General features: G+C 35.4%; 2 protein-coding genes across 2 annotated transcripts; one reads left to right on the top strand and one right to left on the bottom strand.

Annotated features, from left to right (window-relative positions):
- Positions 1-5,843: 5,843 nt before the first annotated feature.
- LOC146138171 (procathepsin L-like) lies at positions 5,844-8,392 on the top strand. Its single transcript, XM_083394847.1, has 7 exons — positions 5,844-5,937; positions 6,051-6,190; positions 6,292-6,483; positions 7,008-7,199; positions 7,501-7,669; positions 8,087-8,192; positions 8,293-8,392. Exons 1-7 carry the CDS (start codon positions 5,844-5,846, stop codon positions 8,390-8,392), a joined length of 993 nt encoding a protein of 330 aa, XP_083250973.1.
- A 4,012-nt stretch (positions 8,393-12,404) lies between these two features.
- LOC146138170 (centrosomal protein of 57 kDa-like) lies at positions 12,405-21,123 on the bottom strand. Its single transcript, XM_083394528.1, has 12 exons — positions 20,927-21,123; positions 18,838-18,950; positions 18,430-18,553; positions 18,210-18,305; positions 16,637-16,817; positions 16,374-16,440; positions 16,211-16,300; positions 15,806-16,009; positions 15,247-15,349; positions 14,664-14,790; positions 14,331-14,527; positions 12,405-13,726 (listed from the first exon to the last, which is right to left on the bottom strand). Exons 1-12 carry the CDS (start codon positions 21,057-21,059, stop codon positions 13,536-13,538), a joined length of 1,626 nt encoding a protein of 541 aa, XP_083250654.1. The 5' UTR covers positions 21,060-21,123; the 3' UTR covers positions 12,405-13,535.
- Between the last annotated feature and the right edge of the window lie 534 nt (positions 21,124-21,657).

Genomic DNA, 21,657 nt, shown 5'->3' with positions numbered 1-21,657 from the left:
ACCAGTGGTTCTCAAAGTTTTTTTCAAATTCCTCCCTTTCAAGCCCAAACACTATTAATTCCTCCCCAGAAAAAAACACAAGGTATTCTACCTTTTTTCGATGTTGTTTGGATGCGCTAATTGTCTGAAAGTTCAGTTTGTTTGAACGTATAACATGGGTATAGATTTAATACCTATGTAAAATGCAATGCCTGTATTGGTTTATATTTCTTTAATGGCTGTTGTAACTGTGAAGAAACATTAGACTTTTAGAAAACAGTAAAGAAACAATAGACTAATATGTAACTGTGACAAACAATGGACTTACACTATGGGCCTAATAGGCTTTTTACAACACCAATCATTACAGTTAAATAAGCCATTTATTGCATTTAACCGATTAAATAACTGCATTTTTATCCGTTTTACCCCCTAATTTCTCCCTGGAACAAATTTCCTCCCCAAATTTAAAAATTCCTCCATAAGTGAGTGGCTCACTTTGAGAACCACTGGGCTAAACCTTAGTTTAGAAAAAAGAGGTAAGCCTATTAGGCACACAAAAATTGATCGTTCTCGGTATATAGGACGAACTTTTTTTTAAAACTAGCTTTGACAAACATCTTGTAACTGCATTGCTCCAAAGTTTAAAGACTGCATAGAAACACGGAATAATATCGCCGGAAAAGGAAAAAATATTCCTGCATTGCGTTAATTAACTGTTTTCCAACTTAGAAGAACGATAGAAGTAAGTATTTTGATACATATTTGGCATTAGGCTAGCACCGAGGACTTTTTGCCGCTTGCGTCATTCTATCATATTTTGCCATTAAGGGCATGACATAAGTGACGTCACCAGTGTTCCCTCCTAAGAAAATTTTCTACTGCGCAAATATTTTTTGTAGTGCGCAAGAAAATTTTAGGACTGAGTTAGCAGGTGCCCACGGCAGAATAATGTTGTTTTGTATGGGGCGAGTCGTGAAAATTTTAAAGATGACGTCATGAAACACATATTTTCAATAAACTTGTATGTGCAACTTTAATCAGGTTGAAGTACGTTCAAGGACATGACAACAAAGCGGTCGCGCGAAAAAATATCCTATCATTTGGGTTAAATTGGAAAAATGTCCAATTTAGCAAGATAATATACGTGATGGCTTTACCACACAATCAAGAATCGCGAACTATTCGCTCATTTGCATTTATTAAGATAAATTTGTTAGTTTGTTAGGGCCATTCATTCATCTCACAGCTGTATCTGCACAGAAACCACGTAAAATTGCGGCTGCATTTCAGTTTCATAATCCCGGAGTATTGTCAAATACTGTACTGCAGTGTTGGACACTCTTCTAAACTCATTTTTACCCTTGGGCTTGATTTTCCCGTCTAGATATTTACTTCTGCGTGACATAAAAAACTTACACAGCATGGATGATGAAACCGATTAGTTAGAGTACAAAGTAATTTACAGTAAAACGGACTCCAGCCATAAGACCGAGATAAGAACAACACCAACGTCAGAATAAAACACAATTCGGAATAAGGCCAAAATAGGACTAATACCTAATGGTATTGCTACCGTCTAAATCGGAATAAGTCATAAATCCGTCGGAATAAGACCTAAAAGGTCAGAATCAGGCCTAAACAACACTTTAACTAACCCCAAACCCTACCCCTCTCCCCAAATAATTTCAACACTAATCCATTTTCTAACCCCACCCATTACCCACCAATAACCCCAAACAGGACCGAAAATCCGTTGCCAAAACAGCGACGCCCTGACGGCGCCGGTCAGACTATGGCGTCCAAACCTTGGCACCAAAACGGACGATGCCAGACCGATGGCCCCCGATCGTCCCATACCCTCTACCCACAGGTTCTGGCGTTATTATGGCCATTTAGGTCTTGTTCCGATGAATTTAGGCCTTATTCCGATGAATTTAGGACTTATTCCGATGAATTTAGGCCTTATTCCGATGAATTTAGGACTTATTCCAATGAATTTAGGCCTTATTCCGGTGAACTTAGTCTTTATTCCAATGAATTTAGGACTAATTCCGACGAATTTAGGCTTTATGCTGATGAATTTAGGCCTTATTCTGATGAATTTAGACCTTATTCCGACAGATTTAGGTTTTATTCAGACGATTTTGATCTTATGCTGTACGGGATATTACTGCGTATTTGGCTATATTATGTCGTTGGTCTTAATACTATGGTTTTATAGATTTTTCTGCTTTAGGTATTTTTGCTTTTTAGGTCTTATTGTGTGTTCCCCAGTAAAACATCTAATATGTCACAATCGTCAATGCGGATTTGTTTACTTGATTTTACCTACAAACATCAACAAGCACAAAAGGGCCAATGCGAATGCTCAAATTTTGTGGCAAACAAGTGAATATATTTTAGTTTTAATTTGAAAATGATGTAGTGCGCAAAAGGCAAATTTTACTGCGCAATTTGTCTGGCGTGGCTGCGCAATTGCGCACCTTAGAGCAGTGGTTCTCAACCTAGGGGTCGCGACCCACGAAGGGGTCGCAACGGGTTGTCTGGGGTGGTCGCCATGTAAAATTCCATAAATAAAATAATCATAAGAATTAGGTAATATGAACCAAAGCAAAAGCAACCGCAAGTGTAACATTTGTCTTTGTGTGGCTTTTGCTGCAGTGAACCTGTCGCGTTTATGACGTCATCATTACACTTATCGATTAATGAATCAAAGCGTAGCTTCAGTCCAACTATGTCTAATATGAGTGAATGAACGCTTAAAGTTTGAGCGGATGGCCTAAACTTAGGATGATAAATTGCTGTAAATATAATTAAAACGATAAATTGCCCTAATTTTAACTGCTATGTCCGACGGTTTGTAATAAGCTTTCTGTCCTAATTTGTCCGAATTTATTTCAAACATTGTGTGAAGTAAAACCACGGGCTCGCGAGGCCTCCAAACTTTGTTTATACCAACTTTAATAACGTAAATTCAAAAGTTGTTCGCGCTTCGCGCGGTTTTGATGCGTATTTCTACAATAACTCTGTTCAGCACAAAAGCGCCAGGTGTAGTATAGGGCGTTCTAGTTCCAAATTGAACTTGAGGCCAAGTTACAATAAAATTTGTTCTGGTTTTACAATAGGTTACAGGCAAAGTATTTTCTACAGCGGTATCATAACTTTTTACATAGCCTTTTCCAAAACATTCACAGAATTTCGGTAATAAATTTTGATGTTGCGATTTTGGCAAAGGGAAATAGAATTTTCAGACAGCTTTTAATTATTATTGCACTGCTGTTAACGTATATCCGTTTTGTTAATTTGTAAGAAATTTTGGCTGCTTACCAAGAACAGTTTCCACAATTGATTCCCTTTGGTCTCGCACTATAGGTGCATGTTAAATATTATTTGACCTAAAATGTCTGAACTTCATACCAACAATGTCCTAATCCTAAACCAAACATCTGGCAACCCGGGCTCAAACCGTTATTTAGCTTGTTGTACATAGCACATTTTAGCCAAATTTTGATACAATCCTAGACTAGATTTTTTCCTTATTTGAATTGTGCCAATTTTAAAATGTGTTTTTTTGTACTCAGGTTTACATACACTATAATTGGGGGGTCGCGCAAGTTATCGAAAACTTAAAACGGGTCGCGAGAACAAAAAGGTTGAGAACCACTGCCTTAGAGGGAGCACTGGTCGTCAAACCTTTTGAAACACAATTAAATAGGACCGTAACGGCTTTCAAAGAGACTTCGTGGTACAAAATAATTTATTTTTGCAATTTTATTGTTAAAGCAAAAAAAGTTTGTAGAGGGGTACGTGGTATCATGTCAATAGCATGGTGCCCGACCCTAGTGCACAACTTAGATAACCAAAAACTATACAATATTGTTTGATAACAGCAGTATTAACAACACGTAACATGTAAGCAATAAAATCATTACTAAAAAGTGAAATATTGTAGTAAAGCTCGGCTAATAATTGGTTAGCGCCCCTGTAAGAACCACTAATGGGATTATAGGTTACTGTTTATACTTGCTCGTAATGTCTTAAACTCCGCATAATACCTGAAAGTCCTCTACCGCAGGTTAGAACCACTGTACTACGCGTGACTTAGGTACAAAAAATGCCACAGATTAGATCAGCGGGCTACATGAGGTCGGTACCATCATTATGTGTTGCCCTTCATACTTTGTTTTATTACGTTTCGAACGTTTTACAATCGTGTAGCATTCGGAAAAAAAATTGTAGAGATTGATGCAATGCAACAGGCTACAGGCCTGTTGCAAAATTGTTTTTGAAATGTAGGTTACTTTCTGCGAAAATGTGGGTTACACGTTCAGCAAGGTCGTTAACTGCATTGCAGTCACGAGAAACAAACTCGTTTAGTGAGTGTAATGCATAGTTGCTTTGTTTATTTGGAATTCGTTGCGACCCGTGACCGGTTTAAATATTTACCAAGCTTGCAAAACTTCTTTGTTAGGTCAGTCACGAGGGATAATGATGGTGCAATATTTTTCAGCAGATCCTGGTACAGAACAGTCCGATCTCAAATTCCCAAAACTGCTAAAAACAAGATTGAACAATTTAAAACTGCAAAACTTTTATATCCCTGCAAAACAACTTGTTTATAGGTTATAAATGTTGTTAACCGATTGATAAAACTTTTTTTTAGCAAAGCATCACAAATACAATTTCTGATGCTAAAAATATACATCACTCCACATGATCTAAAAATTAGAAATTAAAATCTTAACAGTTTTATCTAACAATTATTTTGTAACAGATGAAGAAAACATTAACAGTGGCCAGCCTGATAATAATAGTGTGGCACAAAAATTGAAAAACTGAATGATTTCCAACTATTTTTTACAGCTGCCAGTTTTACCCACATGACTGTCGTGCTATTTACATTTGGATGTTGCGACATTTATCGACAATAAAATAAGGAATAAAAACAATTCGTGACCACCAGTGCAGTAACCATAGGTTTGCGTTCGATATAAAAACAGGTGCACTGTCCACTTTTCCTAAACTTTAGGCGTTTCAGCTGACAAAAGTTAAGGGGCGCAGTCCACAAAAGGACTGGGTAATTTCATTAAGAGGTCACGTAAGATATGCCAATTTTGGCAATAGACGAAAAAGCAAGTCCCCTAGGATGGACAGTCACCTTAAAGACCAATTTTTTATGTCGCCTTAAGTAGTCTATACTCGGAGTATTACAATTTTTATTAAGCTAAATGTGTTTAGGCTAATCGCAATTATTGGTGTAATTTGAACTTTTTAAGTTTGTCTACCTTTTGGTAATTTAGTTCAACAATTTTACCTATTTGCACCTTAAGTAAATTACTTTGAATATATCGTTGCTACCAGGCATTATAACAAGTATAAACTTTTGTATATTTGCCGAAAAAAATTTATAATTGATAAATTACTTTGCCAGCAGCTATACTTTATAAACAAACTTGATGGTTGTGTTGATATGTTAAAATCACTAGGGATGGGGTCTGTTTTTTACATAGCTTTGAAAAACTTTTAAATAGTATACTAAAAAATGAACACCGGGGGGAACGTTCAGCGCTGCATGTCGCACTGGGATTTAAGTATGACCTGTTGACCTGCAATCTAGAGTTCACACACCTTTCGTTACAATGTGGGTGGCTGAAAACATTAATGCATGAATGCAAAGTCCAAATTCGTTGTTTGTTTAACAGATTCGAAAATTAATAAATAACAACGCTTTCGAATGGCACGTCGGCATGTCGGTTTGTGGTTTGAATCGGGTGGGATCTTTTCAAAAGTATTCTTACTTTGGTATTAAATAAAACTTGTTTTTAAAGAACCTTATTCTTTTTGTTACAGAAAAATAAATGATGAAAGTGCTTATCATATTTGCTGTTTTTATTGCGGTCGCTCAAGCCGGCGTAGCTTTCGATAGAGAATGGGCCACCTGGAAAAGCCTTTATGGTAATTTTAATAATATAATGTACGAATGGCTAAAGGCTATAGTCTTAATGGTTCAATATATCCTAAGTTTGCTGCTAAAAATTGCCACATCGTTTTATATTATCTCTATACAGGCAAGTCATATGCTGTTGAAGAAGAGATTAAACGTCAGTACATCTGGCAAAAGAACCTTATGTATGTTGTCCAACACAATCTGGAAGCTGACCAAGGGCTGCATACTTACCGTCTTCACGCAAATCAATTTGCAGACTTGGTTAGTTAATTTGTTGGGAAAAAATTACGAAAAAAAATGTATAAACCGCACCGGTATATGTTTAATTCGATCACAAATCGTTTTTTTTTGTGTGTGTTAAGGACGCAGATGAATGGAGAGCGTTGACCCTGTCTCAAGTCACTCGCCCAGAAGAAATTGAAAGTTTTTGCGGAGAGACTTATGTCGTTCAAGATCACTTCGTTGCACCTAAAATGGTAGATTGGCGCACAAAGGGTTATGTCACTCCTATTAAGGACCAAAAGCAATGCGGAAGCTGTTGGGCTTTTAGTGCGGTGGGTTACAAAGTTTTATTTGATTTTATGCTGCGCTTTTATTAACGTTTGTTTATTACAGTTCCATAAATATTTTTATTAAAGATTTCGGTTTCGTGTATTGTTTAAACAAGTTTGACACAAGGACGTATTCACGACTAGATCTGATAAAACTGGTTGTACGTTTTTCGGGTAAGCCTAAGAAAAGGTTATACAATCCCCTTATTTGGCTGTTTGATAAAAAGTAGTTGACTAAACATGATTCACTGAAAGTGCATAAAAACGTATTTGCAATTTTAACATGGCGTAAATATTCTTCTCTTTCGACACTTAAACGTTCTTAACTCAAGTTTTTGATCAATGTTATGCTACTTTTAAATGCTTGTTAAATAAATATCCTTTTGCAAAACCATTAACATCATTTAAGATCAATCATTTTTCACAAAAAATAGGGAAACTGAGGTCAGACCAACACAAGGTTAGCTGTGGAGCCTGTTTCTGCTCTAGCAACGCTGATTTTATTTTGTTTGACCTGATATTTACAGACTGGATCTTTGGAAGGTCAGCATTTTAAAAAGACCGGGAAGTTGGTTTCACTGAGTGAACAAAACCTGATTGATTGCAGTAGAAAGGAGGGCAACATGGGGTGCCAAGGAGGTCTTATGGATCAAGCTTTTCAATACATTTCTATTAACCACGGCATCGACACCGAAGAGTCTTATCCTTACGAAGCCAAGGTCATTAGAATAATATAATATGAGTTACAAAATTATGTAGCTTTTACTGTAGCTTGTATATTTCAGGCTAAAACAAAAATTTGCCCTATTAACACGAAAACATAAATGATTGCACAACGCGTTAAAATAAATATGGCAGCTGACCAATAAAAAAGTTGAAACATTTTTGAAAGTAGTGTCTAGTGTGTAACGGCACCGTCATCTAAAATTTTAACAAACTTGTTTTGCTACGGGAGTTTTATACCTTTTAGAGCACACAGGTTATCGGTAAGATAATTAATTTAAACATTTTTTCGTGAAGAATGAGCCCAACTGCATGTATAAAGTAGACAACATGGGAGCAAATCTTACCAGCTGCGTTGACATTGAACGCATGAGCGAATCTAGTTTAATGAGTGCTGCTGGTATGATTGGGCCAATTTCTGTGGCAATTGATGCAGGGCATCAATCTTTTCAGCTTTACAAATCCGGTAAGATGATTCCTTAAATTATGAACTTAATTGCAGTGCTATTTTAAATGGAAATTGGGCATAACCCCACTTTCAAGTTTGAAATACATTAACAGCAATTATTACTAAATCCCATTTTTTAGAACAGCCTCTAACGCAGGGGTGGGTAATAACAGCTGGCCGCATGAGCACATAAGATCTTGTGGCGGGCCCAGTTTAAACTTAGATTGAGTTATACTGTGACGCTATGAAACAACTAAGCTTAACAAACTTGTTAATACGTTGGGAGTTCTACACAAATGTGCAACTAAACCGTAATAAAAAACGACTATTAGGATTAAAGAACCGGTGCAAACTTTAATTCAGATTTAGAGGAGGACGTAACGCATTGAGAACAGATAAAATATATGCATATATTTTATTTTTATTTTTACTTAGGTATCTACCACGAGCCAGCCTGCAGCTCCACAAAATTAGATCACGGTGTTCTTGTTGTGGGCTATGGATCCGATAACGGTCAAGATTACTGGCTGGTGAAGAACAGGTAAAACAAATTTACATCACAATTTTTACATTTTCATATTAGAATACGTAAACAAAATTAGGTGAGCTCTGAACATAATATATTTTATGTATTTTTTAAGCTGGGGAACAGTGTGGGGCATGGAGGGATACATCAAAATGTCCAGAAACAAAAACAACAACTGCGGTATCGCTACCCAAGCAAGCTATCCTGTCGTGTAGAAAGTTATTTTGTTTATTTTGTCGTAATAATAATTCTGTATAATTTGATATTTCTTTATACATCCACATATACAAGTGACTTCGTTTTCTTGCTGATTTAGTGGTTATTGAACTGTTTAAACTGAAAATTAAAAGAACAATAAAATAAACAATTGAATTACAATGCTGACTTATATTTAGTAAAACCTGACAAATGTATAGGAAAACGGTTCTTAACCGGGGTGGGGGCGCTCTCGCATAGGGGGCGCAAAGCAATTCTTAAGGGGCGCGAGCTCTAATCAATATTTATTTTTTTGGTAGTGATTTTAATGGTTTCGTTTGGGTTGGGCACCACTCCCACAGCTGTACAAATTCTGTTTTTTGCCAACTTTAAAATTGAACCTGCAAAAAATTTTCTAGATTTGGTTGATTCTTTAGAATAAAGTCTTTTGAGTGCCATTGCATGTTTTCTGTCTTTTAGTAATACACATATCATCGAAGGTATAACTGCCATATTTAATTACCAACAACGCCCTTAACTATTTTAATGTTGTCTCAGTGCTTTTCAATTTAAAGATGACGAATTGCGCATGAGGTAGGAAAATTAACAAAGGGGGCTCGACTGAAAAAGGTTAAGAACCGCTGGTATGAGACAACTCACAAAATTTGATCACAGTGTATATACGTGTATAAATACTTGTCAGTTTAACCATGACGGTTTTTTTTTCTTACGCCTATCACCAGAATCGAACACTTCGCAAACAGAAATTGCTTATATATTTTAGGTTTCCTTGAGGAAATCTTTGCTTGGCTAACACACCAAATACTAGGTCGAAAAAGTATGTTGCAACTTGTAAAAAACATACAACTATTTTGTATTGCAAGACCCATTAGTGGCGGTTAATAACTTAAAATCTGGTTAGTGTGACAGTATTTCAAATTTCCCTTAACTACAGATTGGATACCGCAATCGCCCGCTAGTCAATGCGAGTGCAATTCGTTCCAGACAATTACTGATTGACACCTGCTCGCCAGAATACCAAATGTCCTAAAACAAAAATTTGTTAACTCGAATTTATTTGTCAAGCTGCAAAAAAAAATTGTTAATCACCAAAGACTGGAGGTCAATTATTTCTATAGGTCGAACGACATATCGGCGCGGATAAATGGTTCGCATACCCGAAGCCACGCAAAATTATTAATCACCAAATAATAGCAATTTGATAAAGATTTTAGAATCATAGTTTAAATCAGGGATGACAACCTTTAGCAGAATGGGCCGCATTGCCTTTAAAAAATTATGATAGGCCGCAAAACCTTTTAAATTAAAAGGGTGACGTCATAAGCTACGTCATATCGTGACGTTCTAACGCAAACTAACTTATTAACACCCGCTCTTCGAAAGTTAACTTGTACGTAAATATGCAAATGGCCTTATACGGTCCGCAAAAACACACATCTTGCTTAACAATGCTGGGTGCACAAGTATTTGATGATGATGATGTAGAAATGCGATTATATTCTCAGAAAAAAATGTAAGATTAGGCCTACATCAAATACTGTGCGTTCTAAAGTCTAAACCAGTGCTCCACAACCGGTGACCGGTGTGCCCGAGATCATGTCAGGTGTACCACGACGTTCCCGTATGTGTGTTACTTGCGTTTTTTTAATTGTACTTTGTACAGCAGATTATAACGAAAATATTGCATCTGGGCAGACATTTCAACTTTATGCAATAATCAATGTAAATTTTCCTTAATATATAAAACTATGACCTATTTTACGTTCAATCTCCGGAAGTCAAATTTTAAAACATATTTTTAACTAACTCAATAACAGAAGTATAAATTTTCAGCAAATGATTTCTAACCACGATATAAGTCGGAAAAATGGCTAAACCTGTCGGAATAAACCTAAAGTTGATGGGAATAAGGCCTAAATTGACAATCATGCCTAAAAATGTAACGAGAGGGTATGGAATGACCGGGGTCATCAGTTTGACATTGAATGTCAACGTTTCGGCGTTCTACTTTCAACGGCGAATACGGCGCTGTTAAGTCACCGCTGTTTTAGCATTGGGTGGTTTCCCCTGTTTGGGGTAAGTGGTGGGTAGTGAGTGGGGTTAAATATTAAGTTAGGGTTGGGATTAAGGAGTTAGTGATGAATTTAGGGGTAGGTTTTGAGGTTAGGTAAAAGGTTGTATAGGCCTTATTCCGAAATTTAGGTCTTATTACGACAGGTTAGGACTTATTCCAATTTAGACGATATTATACGGCTATGGGTAATTTCGGTCTTGTGGCTGAAGTGCTTTTGGCCGTCTTAAGATATTTTAAAAGACCGTAAAACCGTAAATTCAGAAGATAAAACAATGTAAAACGTCAAATTTTCGGCGCCTTCGGCGCGTTAATCCTAAATTGTGCATTATTCTCTGAGCAGCCTACTGTTATGCTTTTGTTGTCTATTGTCAATCGTCATATATTTTCGTAGGTGTGCTGTGCTGGCAAACCTTAACTGGTACAGCAAAAAATATAGATACCGGTACTTACTTTAACGTCGTTTATGTCGAATAGCCACTAAGTCACGCCAAAACAACAAGTTACCACAGGTCAACTGATCGCACGATAATATATCACAATAAGAAAACTACGGTCAGTGATAGATGCCAAAGTAACGGAAGTACGCAACTGCTATCAGAGAGCTATATAGTCATTGGCCTATTGTAATGTGGTATCTGGTACACCCCTGTACACTCCATCAAAGTGGTGCACCCTTAAAAAATTATGGTATACCCTTGGGTGTCCGATACACCTAGTTGAAAAGCACTGGTCTAAACAATTGTTTTAAATAAAGGCTATACTAAAAGAGGAATAAGTGATGTGCCGCAATGTGGGTTGGACATCCCTGGTTTAAATCATAATGGAAAAGAGTGGGTCGTTTTGTTTTTGTTGCTATTATTCGAAACTAAGTTTTATAACCAAACTTAATGAAATGACTCAATGAAGTCCTCGTCATTATAAAAACGAAGCAACACGAGTATGTTATTTATACCCCCCGTCTAGTTGCTAAAATATATTTTTATGATCAAGCGACATTTCGCAAAGCGGTTGGCAAAAAGTCAATGCAACTGAACAGACACACACCACTCATCTAACATAATGTAACAGACAGAAGCTATTATGCTGGACCATGTACCTTTCGTTATTCCTGTAAGTTTTGTTAGCTGTTGGACGCACGCAATCATAATATACCAATCGGAAAGAAAAGTTTGCCCTCGACAACATTCAACAGCATCCGAAACTTGGTTTGTGTTTGGCATTTCTCTAAGCAAAATGAAAGGAATCTTGATGGGTCAAACGACTAGCAAAATTCCAAGGGTGCACATTGCAAAAAGGTAGAATTATGCGCTTGGATAGCATTTAGTGACTGTGCACTTTAGAAAAGGGAAAATTGCATTCTTTTCCGGTAGGCGTTGATGATCTACTTAGGTTTGCATGTTGATTGGTTATGTATGTCGCTCAAAATGCATTTTCTGCACTCTTGCTTTAACTTCTTTGAAAACCTTGGTTCAGTTAGTAACTAACAAAAACGTCATTTTAAGCTATGAAATCCCGTCACCAAGAATTTAAGAAGAAAGGAATAATTAAAACTACCTGATAGAAGTTATATGGTGATGACCCGAGTTATGTGTATAAAAAAGTTAGTTGTCAGACGTTTTTAAGGTTCATGTATCATAGCTGTGGATTGTTTTCAAAGCGTTTTTCGGAAAATTTAAGTGCTACAATGTCTTAAAAATGTGATGTGCTAGTGAAAAACTAAAGGTATATTCCAAATCAGAGCGCAAATACATAAGATAAATGCCTAACTAAAATTCTCGTATAAAAAAGTGAAAATTGTTGACCAGTGATTATTAAATTTGACACGAGGACCTTGCATAGGTTGTTGTGCGGGCCTCGTTCTACATTCTCGTATATTAATATTTGATAATAATGGAGTTTCCTGGTTTTCAACCTTAAAACAACAACAAAAGTTTCCAGGCGAGAACCGTTTATATAATTATAATCTAAGTGTAATATATGCACATCAATATACTTTTCAAGGGAGCATTAGTTTTTATGTGGCTTAATTTAGCTCAAGCGAGAAACTGAAGTTTACATAAAAAATGCGACCAAAAACAGAAACAATAACAATGGGAATGTCACGCTACCAATGCTCCCCTTTGGGTAGAGGAAAAATAAACCTGTTGGTCAACTGACTATTATTTTTTGTGTTTAATTAAAATACAAACTTTAAAATCAATTTATCGTAGTTTACAAAACGGATTGAAATAAATTCGTTCACCATTTGAAATATTGCAAATCGTATAATTCGTTTTTCAATTTTTGTCCATACTACCAAAGTGTTTTGTTCATATTACCAAAGATATTGCAAGGCCAAAAAAATATTCTGTGGAGACTTAAACAAAACTATACACAATGCATTGCTAAATATCAGTAATTTATTTCATCCGTTAATATATATATTCTAATCAGGGGCGGATCCAGGGTGGGGGATTTAGGCCATGGCGCCATCCAAACTATACCTTTTTTAAACTTTTACTATAAAAATAGAATAAAATATTTAACTTCTTTACTGTTTTAATATGTTTTTGTCCATTTTAAGAAATCCATTAAGTTAAACTGCTGTTTAGGCATATGTGAATCTTTTTATATGCAAAAGACGAATTAAAAGTTTCGTCAATTTTAACCTACTAAACGTTTTTTCTCACTCCGTGCGGGTTGTATAAGTTTCTAGATTATTTGTTTTATTAAGTGACGTATAACGTAACTTGTCACGACATTTATGTAAATTTCCATGTCCCAAACAAAAATCCTGGATCAGCCCCGGATTCTTATACATTCCTATATACGTGTTTGCAGTGTACCAACACTTGTTTGGGAATAAAAGAAATATTCTATAATTTGTATTTAAAAAAATAAAAACAGCCATGTCCCCCAAGCAAAAATCCTGGATCGGCCCTGGATTTTTATACATTCCTATACACGTGTTTGCAGTGTTACATACACCTGTTTGGGAATAAACAGAATATCATATAATTTGTATTCTAAAAGAGGACAGAATAAAAACAGGGATAAAAAGAAAGTGGTGCACATTTAACACTGAATGACTAATCCCAGCTGAGGTCGTCTTTGCGCAGAGCTGAGTGAACTTGGCGCACATCTCGCAACAACGCAAGTCGCTTGTGACGTACTTGGCTGGCGCGGGTCCGATCGTTGCGGGGAGAAGTGTGAGCGGATGCAGGGTTGCCATGTGAACGGGGCATGGTCCTCCTGGGAACAGATGCCGGCCGCTGGTGTTCTGTCAAAGTTTTGGCTCGTTAAAAAATACGTATTAAATATATCCAGATTACAACTTGTACCCTAAACAAAAACAACCGTCAACAAATAAAAAAAAAACTTTATAATGTGCCTTAAACAAAACATTAACGCGAAATTGGGCAAAAGGTACCGAAAAAACATGTTTCTAAATAACTTTTTATTGACAAGATAAGGTTTTCAAACCCGAGCGAAATTACATACTTTTAAATGACGTTCCGTTAAAAACATTACGTTGTAGCGACACTACACTGACCCGGATTGATCGAAGCGTTATGTTTGCCTTTTTCTTATTTTTCTCGTGCCTTTTTATCGCCGGGTCTAGTGTGTTCTTTTTGATTCGGCGCACCTGGAATAAAGACTTACCATCACCTTAACGTTATAATTTAAAACAGTCGATCATGGTCACGTTGAAGCCAGGCCTTATGTTTCGTGCTGGTGTTATTTAGTATTTGCTGTGCTGTGAGTGATCGGAGTGTAATTTTCGGATAGTCGAAAATTTGCAAACGTGTTGGGTTGTACGTCACTGGTAAGTAGCAGCCCGGCACTTATATTTTATAAATAGGAAGGGGATTTAATGAGATTACCGCTGGGTTTTCGTTGCGACTTCTTCCTGTTGCCACGACGCGACTTTTCCAGCTTTGCTCTGTGACGTCTAACAGTAGTAATTTGATCTCCTTTGAGTTCCATGTTGCCTACAACTGTATCGAGCTCGCGTTGTAGCTCCTTTCGCAATTCCGCATCACCGGTCGAGGACATTTGCTTTACAAGCACCTGGTGTTCACTGCAAATTAAGATCACAGCATTATGTAATAATCTCAAATGCTAAAACGGATATATTATTTGATGTTAATAATACTGTATTTTACAATGGTAGGTTTTAATAGTAAATTTTGTTTCACAATGACCGAAAAACGTACAATGTCAGTTTTCCGAATTCATCCTGTAGTGCAACCATCAAGTCAGTAAGATCTTCTTCTGTTGAAGATGTCACTTGTTCCCTTTCATCACTAAAGTTGTCTGGGGAATGGCCCTTAGTGTTTTTCCCTGAACAAATAGTAACATCAGTATTTTTTCTTAAACTTCTGGCATGAGCAAGAAATCAACTTAAACACACGTTTATTTGCAAGCAAAACCAGGGAAGTTGAACAGTGGCCCTTGGAGCAATGTCTATATAAACTTAATATCTTACTAAAAAGCTTAGTTCGTTGGTTTTCATATTTTATTATACGACGCCTTTGAAATTGTTTGTTGGTCTTGCGTGCCGCACCAAGTCACAGGAATTGTATTACTTTTTAAATAAAAATCAATTTATATTAATATATGCATTTTATTACCAAAGAGTTTAAGAAACAAAACGGAATCATTGTGGGACGCCCTTGGAAAGTTAAAAAGACACACAAGGGCGTTGCGACGCATAGTTTCAGGACCCCTGGTACAAAATTCAAACTAAAAAGAATAAAGTACAGGCCTTTTTTAATTTTATGAAAAAGATCAACTTACTTTCAGAAATAAAATCCTCATTGCAGTAGAGCGGACTGTGATGTTTGAGGCCATGAAGCAAACGTTGCATGTTGGCTGACACCGCATGACTCGGAGAAGTCGACTGACGTCAATAAAAAGACAACAAAGAGTTTTTTTTTATTACACAGTGAATCACCTTGATTTTGTAAAAGTTCACCAGTGACGTGATATATATAATAGACAGTAATTCTGTAGCAGTCTGTATCTTTGATAGGGCGATTATTTTATGATCTAAAAATACTTTTTTTTGGCAAATTTTGACATATATAAAGAATGTATTGGCTTAAACAACGATTTTACCTAAAAAGTTATTTTGTACTAACGTACGTGAATTTGGACAAATTTTAAGATGTTTTAAAAAGTCAAAAATAATCTAGCTACTTATAAATTAAAGAAGTAACGTAAAATGTAGCATTTTATATAACGACTATAAAACAAGCAATTTTTCATAACAAATCTTTTTAACAAAACAAAAAAGTTACAAACAAAAGACTTCACACCGAAAAAAATATTTATTATAGTTTCTTAGAAAACGTACAGTGCCGGTTATGAAAGGAATATCTGCAAGATTGAGGCGATAATGTGGTTGTCCACCTTGAAAACCTCTCTTCGCCATTGTGTTTGATGGTGAAGCTGTTTTAGTTTTTGAAACAGATTTTTTTTTCTTTTTAAGTTTCTTTGTAGGTAAAGGAACATCACGTTCAGGTATTTCATGGCGCAGGAAAATTCTCTTTGCTTCAGCCTAAAATATTTACCATATCTTGTGAAAAAGTGTTACCGTTGTAGCCAGCATGAGTTTAACTACTTACTCAAAAATCTTTTGAAACACAGATTGCTTAACAACGACAATAGAGCTTTAGTCCAATGGTTTAGTTAAGGATATGATTTCACATTATTAAAAAGACAAAAATTAAACAAATTTTGAAACTTCAAATCAATTTACCTCAGTCTGAAATTGAGCAGTTTTGTCAGACAATAGTTTCCTTTGATGTTCCTCCAGTTGCAATTGATCTTCAAGTTGTTTAACTTTAATCTGTTGGTATATTAATTAAGTAACCTTAAAAAGTAATTATAAATTTATTTAGAGGATTTCCAAGCAAACTTACATCGGATCTTTGTTTTCTTGAAGCAAGCTCGTCATACCGATTGTTAAGATTTTCCAATTTTGCCAACCTATATAACAAAAGTTCTTTAAGAAACAACCACCTTGTTGAGTAACGTTAGTGTTGAAAAATTTTCTAACAGCAAATGGGCCCCACTTTTCAATGAAAACAAGAGGTTTACTGAACAATGGCATTCAGAATATTAAAATAACATGCTCTTTTAGTTCATCCAACATTACTGGTACAACAAAAGGACCCACACATACCTTGCTTGAGTATCCCTGTTTTCAGCAGTAATTCGTCCCCGCTCTCGTTCTAAAGCAACCTGCCTCTCCAAAGCATCTCCACGCTCCTTTTCAGCCACTTGAACCATTTTTCTCATATTTTCCAATTGACGTTCCAACAAGCGACATCTTATGTCAGCATTTTTAAGCTGAGTCTCAATTTCTACAACATGTGAAAAAGTACATTGGTTGTTTTTTTAAATTTTCTTTAAACAAAGTAAGAAGCAATTTATGGTAATATCATATTTGTAAAATAAGAAAATATGTTATAATCTAGGCCTTTTAACATAAACTTAAATATGTTATACACATAACAAACATGTTATAGAAATGAGCTATGTTTATGAAAAAATGTACACACAGACCAAAAAACAATGTAATATATTAGTATCACATTTACAAGGATTAAAAAACAAACACAGTCCTTCAGTTTACTTTATCTTTTAAACTTCATTCCACACACAAGCTGTTTGTTTGTTTTTGACTGGTTTAACTTAAACTTTATTAAACATTACACACCAACTAGTTTCTTTATAACGTTTAAATGCTATTTTAATCAGTTGCGATCATTTTCAATAACACACATCAAGCAAATTTTCAATAATACACATCAAGTCCTTTCACCTAATAAAACCAGAAATAACGAAATAGATTACTGTACCAACTATTTTTAACTTGGATGCAATTATTGCCCTAAATTTATTCGATAATAAATTATTTTTGAAAATAAACTTTTTTAGAATTTTTAAATTATATTTTTTGTCCACAGCAGTGTAATGGTTTAATGCAACTAGTCCTTATTTAAGGAAAAATATTAAAGGTTTACAGGCATAATATGCTGTTCAATAAAGCTGGTTAAGTGGGCAAATAACATATTTATGGCCCCTCACACTCAAAATATACCCGAGCATTTTGTGCATTTTATATGACCAGTAAACATTTTATGTCTGGTAATTTTGTAGCTTTATCCTTTAGTATTATTTAGCAACAATAGGGTTCACTGTAGAGCCAAGTTAATTATAAAATGTAGCAGTATTACTGAATAAACTTGCTCCCAATGCAAGTACAACCACTAGACCAAGGTTTGCACACATGTTAGATGGAATTGATGGCATGGCTAACAGTGCATCCATTGGCTTTCACAAAAAAATGTTTTCTTTTACAATAATTTTATTTGACTAAAATTGTATTGTTGCTTCTTTGATATATCCAATGGAAGTCCTTAAGCTGGTGCATGACAGGAGTATATCCTGAACGTTTTCAATGCCTTCATAAACAAACAATTGAATATATGGTACTAATTTATCAAAAATTAAGTAGCTTGTGGTCACAGAACAACCTTACACCGGTAACTTTTAAAATCTACCATACTACTAATCTAAATTATTCAAATTATTGAAGTGACAGCGTAAAAACATAAAAAGTTCTACCACAGCAAAATATTTTTTTTCATACAACACTTGTATTGTGTAATTAAAGTTTGCAGAAAAATTTTTGTAAGCCATCACACAACCATGCATAAGCTTGATTTAAAGCACGGCAAGGCCCAACTAACCACATGACGAGTTTCGTCGGTCTTTATTGTTGGACAACCCAATTAATAAATTAGTGACATCACTAACATCTGTATTATCACCCACTATTTTTAAACCTAAAAAGGAAACAATAGTTTATAAAGGTTGTTTGTATTACTAGTATTACAATTTTAATTTGCAACAAGAAAAAAATTTAAAGAACCATTTATTTATTTCCTATAAGCAAATTTTTTTGTTAAGTTGGCATACCTGGAGTTTGTTTAATTTTCCCCTTGGATTCAGGTAAGGAAGTTTTAACTGGAGATGTTTGCAAACCTTCATTAGAAGTCTTCAGCGGAGTTTTTTGAGACTGGGCTAACAGGCCCTACAGAATGTTTGGAAATAGGTTAAAAATTATACCATTCACAATTAAATGCAGTTTCCCACTTTTAAGGACTTTATATTATTATTGTATATCAAATACGGGTTGATTCATAAGAAAAATATGTTTAACGTAACCCAACAGGATTTTTAAAAGATTGTAGTATACAATTGGGTAGTTTTCCATAATATTTTAAATACAGCATGCATAGTTGGGTTTCAAAACTATACTTTTTTGACAACACAGTTGGCAGTTGGATTTGAAACAAACATAATTAGGAGTATTACCTTATACACACTTGTTTCGGCTGCAAGGTCCTTTAAATTTTTTTCCGCCTTTGACCTATCTAACTCCAGATTGTATATCTTCTCTTGTAGACCCTTAAGCGCTGACAAAACAGCTGGGGAAAAATAAATAAGACATGTGTTGTAAATATGAATGAACACTTCATGCCAATCTAGTATGACTTTTTTTTTTATTACAGACTCTATAAAAAATACTGAAGAAGTTGTTTGCCTAGCATCCTGGTATCGAACTTTAAAATCCAAATTACAGTTCACAATCTTCCATGAATGTAAATACAAGCCAGAACCGGCTGTTGGAAATTTCAAGTTCAGTATATGGCTATAGAATTAGGTTTAGAAATCAGAATTATGTAATTGTATTACGCCGGAGATCAAAAATGTATCTTTAAAAACAGTGCTTCTTAATCTTTGTAGACTTCTAAAGACCAAATGGCGCAACTTGAGAGCAAAACGAGCTCTAATTGTTTTATTAGACTGGTATTTTTTTAAGTTTGTATTTTATTGGCCTCATAGTTGCTTTGTTTTTAATAACCGCGGGGTGAAAGAGTTAAACCAAAAGATCTTTGGTGATCCTAGAACTTGCGCTGTGTACTTATACTGATAGCAACCTCCCTCAGATCTACACAAAATGGTTGTTTTGCGCACAAAGAATGGGAAGTTAACACATCAAAGGTATGTGTATATACCATCCTAAAAAAATGGGAGATTAAATTTATTAATACTGAACCCCAGGTTGGAAAGTAAGGATAAATCCCCGCGCAGTTTCCCACTCAGCCGCGGTCATAGCCACGCATTTTATGTAAAATGTGGTCTGCCGCGAAAAATCGCTCAAACGCGCAAAACGTTTGTCGCCCTAACGGTTTTCAGTACAGTTCTCCATTCTCAGCTGTGCAAATTTAAAAAATAACATTGTGACAGCTGTGCAAATTTGGGCGGAAATGTTTCAAGCTGCAAAATTGTCTCCCTCACACAAAATACAAAGTTTTCAAACTGGACTGAACCCACAAGAACCCAAACACCAACAGAAATAATTTGTGTTGATTGAATAATTATATTTGAACCATGTGGATAAAGCCCAAACTCTGGTTGACATAAATAGGAGCATACAATAAGACCTATAAAGCAGCAATATCTTAAGCATATAGTATTAAGAAGACCTATGATATAATATGACCTAAGACAGGGATGGCGAACCACTGTCCCGCGGGTCACAACGTTTCCCACGACAGATTTTTGATGACCCACTTGTCTCTTCAGAAATACAGATATGTTATAAATTATTTTCAGGAAAGGATAAATGTAAAATACAAACACTTATTTCTTATATAGCACTATACTGTTTAAATCAGTGCTGCCTAATCTAGTGGTCGTGCAAAAGTGTTTTAGCGGTGACGAGTATAGTTCTACATTAAATGCACTTTAACAAATGCGTACAGATAAAAAAACAACTAAAAGCATTTTGTTTACCGTTGTGAAAAGTAAAGGGTGGCAAACCTTTAAGGAAATTAAGAGCTCGCAGACTAAAAGTTCTGAAAACCCTGGTTGAATCAAACTGAAAAGCTTTCTGCTGAACTCATGTAATCCCATAAAAATGCTGCAGAATTTAATATCTATTTAGGTTCCTAATATTCGTGGGAATCCGAATTTGAAAATCGCCCAAAAATCTTGAATTACAAACCCCGAATATAACACTTAAAATGACACAGCAGCAAAGTTTCGCATAATATTAGCAAATAATTCAATATATGACCCACTTCAGCATTTTTTAAGGATTAAGGTTGTGTTTGTGACTAAGATATATGATCGCCGTAATAACTATGATGGAATACAACCTTACATCGTCTTAAAAAGACGTAAACCTATTGAAATTAACTCACGATAAGACCTCTATAACACCTAAAACACTATAGGAAGGCTGAGATGAGAAGGTATGGGAGGATTTGGGGCCATTCATCTGAGATCCATTTTGGCATTGAAAGTTGGATATCAAAATACAACTGACATACAACTAAAACATCACTTTTGTAAAAAAAATTATTTATATATACTTATTTTTATATACGTAAAATACCTTGGCTACTGCTTTCCGGAAAAGCTTTTACTGGTTTACCAGACGAGTTTGCAGCACTGTTAAGGAAAGGTCTTGCGGTAGGATATTCTTGAAATGAAGGCATAGAGGGATCGTCAAACAGGGAAGTCGCCATAGCAGCTTACACCACAATAACTTTAAAAATATTCAAGAAATCTTAGTGTGCTCGTAAAATTCAGATTTGAACACGTTAACTAACGAACGCAATCAGATAAAACAAATTTTCTCGCTTTCCATTGGTCAACCTCGTTTATCCACTGCACAGCTGTTTGACAAATGTTCACTCAAGCAGATCGCTGTATACAGTCATCTGTAGAAATCAAAGTTATGTTTTAATAGCATAACAACTAGTTCTTTTGCAGTAAGATTGAACCTTTTGCATCAAACATTTTGGAATTCGTAATCAAATCTTGAAGCCAACTACTTAAAAAAAATATAACTAGTTTATAACGCAACATAAATCACTGATTGCTTTACCACTGTTTTTTTAATCAAAAACTATGCCCAATTAAAGACACAAAGGTAATCTTACACCGTCTAAAAGGTAATAAAATTCATTGGTTTGGAGTGAGATATTAAACATCAATCACCATCACACGTGACGATGTAACCAACAACAATTCAATTATTTAGGCGATTTTTCTACATTGCGCCTAGACTTGGTAATAAACATTTCAACGAATCATATATTTAGAGTCGTAAAACTGCACTAG

Source organism: Ascidiella aspersa, chromosome 7 (assembly GCF_963924565.1).
Source record: "Ascidiella aspersa chromosome 7, kaAscAspe10.2, whole genome shotgun sequence".
In the NCBI taxonomy this organism is placed as follows: Eukaryota; Metazoa; Chordata; class Ascidiacea; order Phlebobranchia; family Ascidiidae; genus Ascidiella; species Ascidiella aspersa.
The sequence above is the reverse complement of the archived record's forward strand: the minus strand, read 5'-3'. Positions and strand labels throughout refer to the sequence as shown.

Excerpts from the sequence above, each read along its gene's own strand:
- LOC146138170 (XM_083394528.1), bottom strand. The coding sequence starts at position 21,059 with ATGGCGACTTCCCTGTTTGACGATCCCTCTATGCCTTCATTTCAAGAA. Across the intron at positions 14,791-15,246 it reads TGAGGATTTTATTTCTGAAA|GGAAAAACACTAAGGGCCAT; the intron begins GTAAGTTGATCT and ends CTATTTGTTCAG. Across the intron at positions 13,727-14,330 it reads GTCGCAACGAAAACCCAGCG|AACACCAGCGGCCGGCATCT; the intron begins GTAATCTCATTA and ends AAACTTTGACAG.
- LOC146138171 (XM_083394847.1), top strand. The coding sequence starts at position 5,844 with ATGAAAGTGCTTATCATATTTGCTGTTTTTATTGCGGTCGCTCAAGCC. Across the intron at positions 6,191-6,291 it reads CAAATCAATTTGCAGACTTG|GACGCAGATGAATGGAGAGC; the intron begins GTTAGTTAATTT and ends GTGTGTGTTAAG. Across the intron at positions 6,484-7,007 it reads GCTGTTGGGCTTTTAGTGCG|ACTGGATCTTTGGAAGGTCA; the intron begins GTGGGTTACAAA and ends TGATATTTACAG.